The 11,800-nt window shown below is 39.2% G+C and overlaps 1 protein-coding gene across 1 annotated transcript; it reads left to right on the top strand.

Annotated features, from left to right (window-relative positions):
* The first annotated feature begins 1,234 nt into the window (after nt 1–1,234).
* Nucleotides 1,235–8,228, top strand: LOC144470009 (putative inorganic phosphate cotransporter). The gene is made up of 6 exons (XM_078180773.1): nt 1,235–1,514; nt 2,245–2,533; nt 4,436–5,021; nt 6,080–6,212; nt 6,770–7,011; nt 7,930–8,228. The coding sequence occupies exons 1-6, from the start codon at nt 1,454–1,456 to the stop codon at nt 8,059–8,061; spliced, it is 1,443 nt and encodes a 480-aa protein (XP_078036899.1). The 5' UTR covers nt 1,235–1,453; the 3' UTR covers nt 8,062–8,228.
* The last annotated feature ends 3,572 nt before the right edge of the window (nt 8,229–11,800 follow it).

Below are 11,800 nucleotides of genomic sequence, written 5' to 3'. Positions count from 1 at the left end.
TAATAAAACTATGTTCTTATTCTACAATCGGTGCTTCCATAATCATGGCTTTGCAATCGAAAGCACATGTTTCGACGTAAAACATCTTTCTTACATAAAACGCGACGGTTGATTTGCGCTGTTTACTCTGCTGATTGGAATTCTCTCCGCGAAGATAGCCCGCGGCGCGCGCGCGCGCGCGTGTACAACCATAAGTTCGTGCATTTTTCATCGAACCGCTTAACGAGTCGTTACCCTGGCTAGAGGGGCTAGTTAAATGTTTATACAGCCAAAATTCGGGCAACAACGGGGGCGCGCGTTTCGAATCGCGAACGCCGAGCGGGTCGGTAGGGCGTCGCGACGCGTCGCGGTAACCACGCTGCCCCACCTATAGAACGATGGCGTTCAACAGGTAGACACGTCGCATCGCACAATAAAAACTCTCGAACGGCTGATACTTCTTCAAACATCATCATCGCGACTTTTAGATAAGAATATTGTCGCCGGTAATTACAGCGTGGGTGGAGTAAAGTTCGAGTCGGTGTGCTATACTGCGACGATGATCAGTGCATTGCTAAATCATCGTTCGAGTCAGTGTACTTGTTACGATCCAATCTGATCTGCATCTTAGCATAAGGTGACAATTAAATAAAAATTAATAAGGATACATAAATAAAAATTAATAGGGTTACATAGACCAAAATTAATAAGGATACTTAAATAAAAATTAATAGGGTTACATAAATCAAAATTAATAAGGATACTTAAATAAAAATTAATAGGGTTACATAAATCAAAATTAATAGGGTAACATAAATCAAAATTAATAAGGATACTTAAATGAAGGATAATTGCAAAATCGAATGCATCGTTATTGTATTATATATTTAGGGGTAAGTTGTTACATTTTTACATGTTATTTTTTTGTTAGTTACACGATGTGTGAAAACTGTTTAGAGAAACAGTTGTTTAATATGGAGAGGAACATGTGTGGCGATATTTTTGTCAAAATATTAGGCTATATCAATTTATCAATTATAATATAATATAATTTTGTAATATATCAATTATCATATAATACACTATAATATTATAATATATCAATTATCCTATAATACAATATAATATTATAATATATCAATTATAATATAATACAATATAATATTATAATATATCAATTATAATATAATACAATATAATATTATAATATTGAATTCTCTATAAATGTTTTTGTTTTAGCGATGACATTGCTGGGTTCTATTGAAATGTTGGAAACAAATGACGACGGTTTTCCTAACGCCATGTAAAAACTGGACACGACATTAACATTCGACGATAGAATGAACGATTTTCTACAACGTTTCGTGGCACGGTGAATGACAATTCGATGGTGGTCATCGAGCCGTCGAAGTATGCGAGCGGAAGAAGGCTTGATCGAGAGGAGATTCGTGAGAAGTGACTTGAAACGAGCTATATGAAAAACTTTTTTCGTCATTGTTACAAAAGGTTCTTCAGGAAGAGAATAGAGGACATGGGTGAGCGAGAAATTACTTTTTCCTCTCTCTGTACATTATAACTCCACTAACAATTTATTAAGTGAACCAAAGTTTGTGTGAACGAAATGTCAAAAATAGAGGTTAAATCCTCTGCGTCACGGATAAAATATATATCATTCGCGCTTTTTGATTAGTATTCGAAATCTCAATCGACTCGGTTGACTCTAAAATTTTGGTTTGCCGAAAATAAAGTATAAAACACTTACGGTAGTATGCACCTCGTCTGCATCATGTTCAAGATCTTAAAGTAGGTTATCATTCGAGACTCACCTGTAACAGAAAGAATGCAAAAATGTCAACGCTTCTATGAATAGATTTTTAATATAGTTTGCTAAATGAAAGGGGTATTAATGAAATAACGTCACGATTAACCCCTTGCACTACCACCCCTTTTACGTTGCCTTGAGTAGCACTTATTTGTTCTTAATATTTTCCTCGATATTAATATAATATTTTCCTTAATGGGACCAGATCATTTTTATTTCTCGTATTGTCTTTATTTGCTTCTGTTTCTACAGTCTGATAATACAAAAATTCCACCTGACTTCACTTTATAATAAATTAACAATTTATTAATCTAGTAGATCACAAATGGAACCCTTATCACAAGTCTGGCTCGTTATTATAGTCCAAGGGGTTAATTATGCTAGAATCATGATTATTCTGCGAGGGTTCCACCTGCGTATTTTTAAAAATGTTTCTCCGACAGAGCTGCAAATAGTGCGATTCCTGTTCGCGATGATGCTCTGCATCGCGAACATGATCATCTACGGGCTGAAGATCAACATAGCCACGACCATCATCGGCATGGTGAAGGCTAAGAAGAACCATAACACGGGGAACGGTAACAACGAGTGCGGTTTCGAGACTATGGAATCCTCGGAGGTGGACATCGACGGCCCTTTCGATTGGTCCACCACGGAACAGGGCATGGTAGTCAGCATTTACTTCGCTGGCTACCTCGTAGGCATGTTCCCTTCCGGATACTTTTCGGATCGGTGTGTCGCCATTCTTATAATCGACTCGACGAACTGTTAACCCTTTGACTATGGCAGACTTTGGCACTTGCGGCGAAGTTAGACACGCGTTTCTGAGGAAGTATAGCAAAATATTCGAAATACTGAATTCGATGATATTAAACCAATCTTACTTGAAGTGAACATTAATTTTTAATAAAAAAAGGTTTGCATTGCTATAAGAGTAATTATAAAATTTTAAAAATGGGGAAAACAGGCGAAATTTGTTCTGGGCGCTTACAGCACCGGGAAGCCATGTTTCGGACGCCAATAGACGCCAACAGTAGTCAAAGGGTTAACCACCAATAGAATTTTCTTTCGAAATAAGACGCCGAGTTTCTAAACTCGTAAACCTTGGAATTCGACAATGGAAGACAAGAAGTAACTCTTTACGACGTATCATTCGCAGGAATGGCTTACCCCAGATTTTCTGTCTTATCAACGAGAAATCGCCGCGAGTGCCTTATCAAAGTTTAACGGAGCATTACACGCGGCTTTTACAGCAGCAGATTAGGCTACCTTCCTGTCTAGTAAATCATCCGATTGCGAAGAGTAGACGTCGAACCTTTATTTTTGATTCAAGATCGAAGATTTGAACAAAGTTTACTTTCTAATTACGAACCAATTTGATAAGGCACAGAGCGAGCCTTTTTAACCCTTTTTAACACTTAAAAGACCGCATATAATTTTCCGTCTTTCAAGCTCTAAAATCGGTAATTTGAAAATGAAAAATAAATAGATACAGATGCTTAAAAATCTACTTATATATCAACTTTAAAATTAATATATAGTAAAAATAGTTTTTAAAATAAATTCAATAATCCCGCAGGGAATTTAGTGAAATCTCGGTCTTTCACGTCTCGGCATTGAAACGCGAGAAATCTCGCGAGCCGGTCGTTTAAGTGTTAATCGCTGAAAACTCATTGAATATCAAAGACACACAGGGAGAATTCAGAAAATACGTTTCGAACGGCTCTTTGCGGGTGAACTTCCCTTTGCCCGTCACTGTTCATTTTCATCGAACCGCGTACGAGCATTCTGGCGGAAGCTCGCGGACTCCGACAGTTCTCAAACTATTAAATGATTTTTAAGAATCAGTTTCTTTGATCGCGTCGAGCATTTGAAGGAAAATCAACGCTGCGATTGCTGCGGCTTTTCACTGCCGACATTTTTAGCGTTGATTTTCGTTTTGCAAATTTGAAGACAGCGCAAGGCATTTAGTTCAAGGTATCTGCAACTCTGGTAGACTATTGCAATTTAACAGGAAACTCTGTGTTCATTCCTTGTATTATCAGATTAATTGTCATACCCAGAGTGGCACGAGATCGTGATTCCACTAAATTGCTCGCGGCATTTGTCATATCAACATCATAAGATTATAGTGAATTCACCTGTTGGGTGTCCAATTTATATGAATATACAATAAGGAGCAAAACACACTTTCTAATACAGTGTAATTGTTTTATAAACTGGTCTAAGTGACGTTTTCTGCGATCAAAGAAAATGATTCACGGTATAGTAACTAAAATAGTTTTTTTTTAATTTTGCAATTACCTCGAGCAAATAAAGTATTAAAACACTGTCGTTTCTTTTGCTAAAGCAAAAGTTACGTCAATTAACCACAGGTACCTCTTGCTTGGTATTATTACACATTTTTGGGAAACAGGTGAATTTTAATTGCAGCTTCCTAAATTCGTTAAGATATATAAAACGTACAGAGTTGAAGGAAATAATTGACTTAGCTTCCCAATTATATTTCGATTAAATTATTTTCTGAAATTTTTGATGCTGTCAAATCGCATTCCGCGTTTATTTCAATATCCCCGGTTCTCGCTTGCTGAAGGACATTTCTACGACTGAATCCGTCGCTAAACATTCCCGCAGTTTCAATTCGAAGAACGTTCTGCTGATCTCCGTGCTGGCGAACGCCATTCTGACGATATTAGTGCCGGCCGCCGCCCACGAGCTGACGGTGCTCTACATCGTGAGATTCCTGACGGGCCTGTTGAGCGCGGCGAATCTGCCCCTGGTGAACGTACTCGTCGGCAAATGGGTCGTCTACGAGGAGAAGTCCACGTGGGTGGCGATCATCTACGCGGGCATCTCGATGGGCACCGTGATCAGCATCTTCACGTCCGGGATGATCATGCACTCGCTCGGATGGGAGGCGGTGTTCTACATACACGGCACGCTGCCGTTGATCTGGTGCCTGGTGTTCTACCTGTTCTTCGCCGACTGTCCCGAGCACCAGAAGTACATCACCGAGAAGGAGAGGGAGCTGCTGGTGACGTCGTACGGTCACAGAACGCCGGAATCGGCGTCGATGCCGGTCCCGTGGAAAGCGATCTTCACGTCGGTACCGTTTCTCGCGCTGGTGTACGCCAACACGTTCGGCAACTTCTGCTGGTACTTTTTGCTCACGCAGCTACCCCTCTATATGAACAAGATACTCAGGTTCGACATCAAGTCGGTGAGTACCGTTCGGTTTTACAGTGCATACGCTGCGCGACGAAATCATAGGACATCCCGAAATTTTTCGTCTTTCTCGAAATATAATGTATAGAATATGTATAGTATAGATAATGTATAGAATATGTATAGTATAGATAATGTATAGAATATGTATAGTATAGATAATGTATAGAAGATGTATAGTATAGATAATCTATAGAATATGTATAGTATAGATAATCTATAGAATATGTATAGTATAGATAATCTATAGAATATGTATAGTATAGATAATGTATAGAAAGGTTTTGCATGTAGTTATATGAACAGTATCCTTATATCAGTAATACACGAAATATATATTCATTTAGTGAAGAATAAGATTTAGATCACTGTTCACGTGGTTTTCCAAGAATTTTATCTGTTTATGCGAAAACTGCGTACGACATTGTACATTATTGGTTTCGAGAAACGCGAGAAATTCTGCGGTGTCCTATCATTTCGTCGCGCGGCGTAGCATCGAGAGGATCGCGCTTTCGACGGAAAGGAACGCAAGGACAGCGCATATTTTGCTAGACGAGCTCCCGGTAATCGCTCGATTTACATTGAATACTGTACCAACGGGACAGTCCAGACATTTTTCAGTAATTAAATTTGCATTTAGCGGGCCCGGTCGCATCGGTGCTCCGAGCCATATCGTTAGGGAATACCTGTAGCAATCGGTGCATCAATTTTCCGGAATTTTGTTTATAATGTTCTACGCTACAATTCTTATTTTCTTTGCGCAGGGTGCACAATTTTAATTTTAACATTTTTATCTGTTTTAATCGAATCGTGCATTGATTTTCATTTTTCAATTTTATTGTTATTAATGCTTCATTTTGATAAATTATGATTAATGTATCAATACATTTTGATTATCCTTTATGTTACATATTTTTCATTATATCTTTTCGTTTAGTACATGTTCCATATTGTATAATTAGAGTCTACTCTACACAATTTATACGCAATGTATATCGATGAGAGAAATTCGATCGACGATTCCGTATTAATTAACATTCGATGTGCACGTAGAACGCGGCGCTCAGCTGTTCGCCGTACTTAATTAACGCGATCGCGAACCCGTTGGTGGGAAGATTGTTGGACTGGGGAAGGATGAACAACTATTGGTCGCAGACGAATGCTCGGAAGATCGCTGTGTTCATAAGTGAGTTGTGTCGTACAAATTAATTAACAATTTATCGACCGGTAGCCTATGATTATTTTACGAAATATTTAAATATTTTTCTTACGATCGGTAGCTTGTGAATCGATCGTCGAGCTAATTAACAATTTATACTTATTATTGAGAGAAATGTATTAACCCTTTGCAGTCGAGTGGCGGCTCTGCGACGCCATGAAAATTGTTGTGACACGTTCAATAATTATTTTCATAGATATCGCAAAAGATTGAAAAAAATTGTTGAAAATGCGATTCAATTTCATATGCTTAGATTTCCATTTTTATATAAAATTAATAGAATAGAAGCCAGAAAAAAATATTCTAGTTTTGCAGTTGAAAGGGTTAAATTGTAATACCGCAAGATTCGATATTATAATATAATTTTTTAAATATTAAATATCTCTCGCGATTAAATAAAATCAAAATAGAAATGAAAATTTAACATTGAGATAAATGTTTATAACTGAGTTATCGGTCGGTAAAGTGTTAAGAAGAAATTTATTTACGGAGAGAGGGTCGAGAGAGAAATATGAATTTTACAGGCTGTGTCCCAACGAGTATAGTCCTGATTATTATAATGTACATCGGCTGCGATCGCATGGCTACCACGGTGCTCTTGATCCTGTGTATAATATTGTGCGGCACGATCTTCGTCGGACATCTTTGCAATCAGAACGATCTGGCGCCGAATTACGCTGGAATTTTAATGGGCATCACGAACACGCCGGGCACAATTTCAGCGTTCGTTTTGCCGGCCCTGGTGGGGGTTCTTACGGAGAATGGGGTCTGTAAAAAATTGTCCAACTTTGTTGAATCCATCACTCTATCTATACATTTGCTTTTACATGAATTATCTCAGAAATATTTCAATATTTTTATTATTTCGACTAGAAAACTTCTAGCGGTGAACTTTTCGTATATTTTTTAAATCTATGCTTGATATAAGTGCATCATGATTCGCAATTTAGTTGAGGCTAGACTGCAGATTTCAGCGCAACATGAAAATTGTCTGCACTAATTGCAAGATACAGGAGTTGTATGAATATTTTGTTTCGCTGTTTAATTATATTGATGAGTTGAATATAATGCAAGGCTTTTAAATTCTTTAAATATTTTTACTGTTTCATATTTGATCTAATTATTTTTGCCATTGATGCGTAAAATCTGCAGTTTGGTCAACGTTATGCCAATTATAGAATTAGTGATCGTAATGAAAGATAGACTATAGCAATTTCGAATATTCGAATATAATAACATAATAATTTAATAATGTAATAATATAAGAAAATAATAATATAATAATATAATAACATAATAATACAATAATACAATAATATAACAATATAAAAATATAAAAATCTAAGAATATTCAAATATTCGAATATTCGCATATAATATTCGAAAGATATTTTATTCATTAATCGCGGAACCAAGAAATCGTGAAAAATACATTAGGCAAGAGTATTCTCGAACCCGTCATTATGGAAGACGTAGCCTAATTCTTCGCTCGCCCGTCACAGAACCAATGCAAATTAATCACCTATTCAATAATGAAATAATCCATCGCCGCGCATTGAATGAAAATCGATCGCCGGCGCTAATCCGCAAAACTGGGACGATCAGAGAAGCAATTTCAATAATGACTAGCCGCGATTAATATTAATCCGTGGAAATTTTAATTCTTGCTTTCTTGTCGTAACAGCACACCATGGCGCGATGGCAATACGTGTTCTGGATAACTATCATCGCCCAGCTGTCGTCGTTCTTTGTGTACGTGTTCACCGGTTCGGGGGAGATCCAAGAGTGGAATGAACCACCGGAACAATGGAATTAAGAAATCAACGCGACATCTCCGAGAAACTGAAAAGGGAACGATCTCCAATTCGAAAGAAAGACTCGCCACTTTTTACAGAATTGTAAAATAATATATATACGATTTTGAATGATATACACCGCGTCGAAAACAATTTTATTTCGCGTGATTAAATCTTACACGCTTTCTATATACATATATATATATTTATAGTTATATGTACTTTTTTTTGGTTAAAGTTATATATTGTATATTATATAATATATATTAATACAACATATGCATGAGAATATATTATATGTTATTAGTTATATGATACTTCTCCTCTGTTTGATAATATGACAAAATGTCAAAGTTATTTAATATGATTTTCATTTCACTGATATTTCTTTTTAAATAAGAATACATATATATTTGCATCTTTATGGAATTACAAGGTAATTCAAAGTATTCACACGTTTACATTATTATTAGGTGGACTCTAACCAATCAAGAAATGTTTCATGTCGACATTGTTTCACATTGTTAAAATCGAGTAAAATATTCAAAAGGATCAAAACCACTTTTATCCACTCAATTGTCCATTCTCAGAAAACGCAATAAAATTGTTTATAATTACATTCCCCTTAAAGCTAAAAAATTGTTTCACGAAACCTATGTCAACGCCACTTACGCCAACTCCTGTCTAAATAATTACTTCCAACGTTGAATCTCATCTAACATTCTGCTCGAAGCGTTGTTCAACAATCTCGCGGATAAACACGTTCCAGGAAAATTCACCGACTGCAGCGGATTAATTATATTTTCAACGCTGGTCGGCGAACACCAACCGGAATTCAGCAATTAAAAATTCTTTCGTCGCGAACTCACAAAAATTCCACGGATCCCCGCCGCGTCTTTTCAACAGGATTCTTTTAAGAATTCCCTGACGCCGGCACAGTGGATTTCCAGAAGTCCCTCAAAGACGCGGGAACGTTGAATTATATCGCGAAGGATGAACCGGTTCGAATACGTAAATTATTCCCGACAGTCGGCCGTGTCGTTAGAAATATAATGTATATTTAATTTTTTACTACTATTAACCCCTTCCTGTACTTTAGCGAGTCAGATTATAATTTATATTAATTAATTTAATTTATAATTATCGCCTCAATTATTTTTATCATTGATTTCTTTCTTTCTATAAAAATTCCTGAAAATCGAGAAAAAGCCACGCCATTCGAATGCGATACCGCTAAACGGCTCTAGAAATATAATATAATAAATTGTCTACCGCTAAAGAGCTCTCGAAATATAATATAATAAATTGTCTACCGCTAAAGAGCTCTCGAAATATAATATAATAAATTGTCTACCGCTAAACAGCCCTCGAAATAGATAAGTAAAAAGTGTCTCGCACCTGGTCGCAAATTGTTCATCGGCCCCCGCAATGGAATTTATCGACAGCAAAGCAGAATAAGAGTTCCGATTTTGCAGCGGTGTTTTCGAGGGGGCAGGGGGGGGGGGGGGGGGAAGCGGGCGCGCGCGCGCGCGGCGGATATTTTATATTTGACGCGCGCTCGTAAGTTATGTACACGGTCGGGGGGGGAGGTGGGGGTGCGGCGCGTGTGACGCATTTTTTCATCCGTCAACAAACGAACCAACGAACGAACGAACCGACGAACGAACGAACGAACGAACGAACGAACGTGACGCGGTGCGGCGCTAATCAAAATCCGATGCAGCAACAACGAGCGTCGATTAAACCGTTCCTCTCGTTGAACCCTCTCGCGGACCCGTCCTCCGTTCGGCGTGCCCGAAATCCCTGCCGGGGGTTTCGCTTTTGTAGAAGGTCCGATCTCCCCTTCCCCTTCTGCCGTCCTCTCTCTCTCTCCACCCCTCGACGATCGTGCGGACCGCGAGACGCGTGTTCGCGTGCTCGAAACCGAGGCTTTTGTTTCGCGCTGGAAGCAGGAAGCCGGGATTCGGAATGACCCATTGTCGCGTAAAATATTAAACCGGCCCCGACAAACTATTTCAACGGGAAAGTTTGCGTAACGCGTCTCCCTATCCCGGTTCCTCCTCCTGTTCGACTCGAGGGGGGGGAGAGGGTGTCAAGGGGCTATCGGACCGCTCAATTGGAAATAAGGTGACCGAGTTTCGAAATTCCTGCGACGGTACCGCGCGGCGGCGGCCGCTTTCGTCTCGGTTCGAGTCCTTCGGCCGCCCGGCATATCGAATTCTTCCCTGGATTTCGCGGAATGCCGAGAATCGAGTCGACCTTCTGCACTACTTTTCTCATTCTCTGGTCTTCGCGCGCGCACCGCCACCCTCTGCGCCCACCCTTTTCCCAAACCACCGACACCGTCTGCGAGATCGCGAGGAAAATGCCCCGCGGAATACTTTGACGATTCCCGTTCTAATTCGAGTTCGACGCTGAAGGTCCCGTTCTACTTAACTCGTTCGTCGCCGCGTCACCCGTATCTGGGTGACACTAATTTCTGACCAATTTTGAGAATTTATTTTTCATCGCAATATATTCGAGCGAAATGAACTCGACTATGATTTTTCGAACGCGAAAGAATTCGAATATCATCCCCTATGATGAATGGGAACTTTTTAGTTTTATTTTAACCCTTTGCACTCGAGTGGCGACTCTGAGACACCACTGAAATTGTTCTATCACGATCCAAGATCATTTTTACAACAACGAAATTTAGATTTTTAAGAATTGTTAAGTAGTGAAACTGTTGGCATGAGTCACAAAAACCAATTTCGTATGCACAAAAGTGCACTTTGTTGCATAAAATGGAAACACCATAAACCAGAAATTTTATTTCAGATTTACAATTCAAATGGCTTCGAGTGCAAAGGGTTAACGAGGCTCGTGCCAATGTCAACTATTGGTAATCGGTTTTTATAGGGAGATATTTTATTATTAATGTTCGTCTACGTTCTCCAGCGTCTTGACATTTTTCTTAAGTTCGGGATATCGTAAAGCGACGACATATGCCGTGTAAAAGTTGTCCGCAATGTAACCAACAATTCTTGACATACAGTTGCTAGCGCGCGAGGCCGACGCGAGCCGAGAAGACGCGACGCCGCTCGAGCCGTCACGAGAGAGAGAGAGAGGTCGACTGTAACGAGCTCCCAGGATTGATTAACCGTGGCGGTGGAGCAATCGGGTTCTACTTTTGCCGGTCTAAGCAAACGAGTCGACGTCTCGGTAAAGGATTAACCGATCCCCACCCTTAATTACGGTTGATTAATAGCTCCTTCGATGAATTGTTTGGTGACGGGAACGACTCCTTAACGATACCAGCGGCCCCGTTTTTGCCGGAATTATTCATTCGCTAATTCTGGCTGTACCCAGACCACGTTTCGGAGACTCGTTTCTTGCTCTCGCGAAGAAAGTTACCCCGTAAATGAATATCGCCGGTCGCAGGAATTAATTATTTCCCCAAATTGACAATTATCGGTATCAGCCGAGGCTCCGACGTTAATTATCACTGCGAACGGAACGATGCGCATAATTGATATTTCCGACGAGAATACGATATTAAAGTGCTACGGAAAATTTTGTAGCGACGTGTGAAGAACGTGACGGAGTCCGTTTCGACTTTTTTTTTGGCAAATTCGTTAGAGTGTGAAATTTTAGTTCGTTAGAGAATCGTCGTAATTTTTCTTTTATATTTTAACACCTTGTACCGCGACTCCTCTCTGCGTTGATTAGCATTTATTTATCCTTAATAGGCCTAGGACAATTTTCGTTTCCTTTATC

The sequence above is a fragment of the Augochlora pura genome, chromosome 5, assembly GCF_028453695.1.
Source record: "Augochlora pura isolate Apur16 chromosome 5, APUR_v2.2.1, whole genome shotgun sequence".
Lineage (NCBI taxonomy): Eukaryota > Metazoa > Arthropoda > Insecta > Hymenoptera > Halictidae > Augochlora > Augochlora pura.
This window is presented reverse-complemented; position numbering and strand designations above follow the sequence as displayed.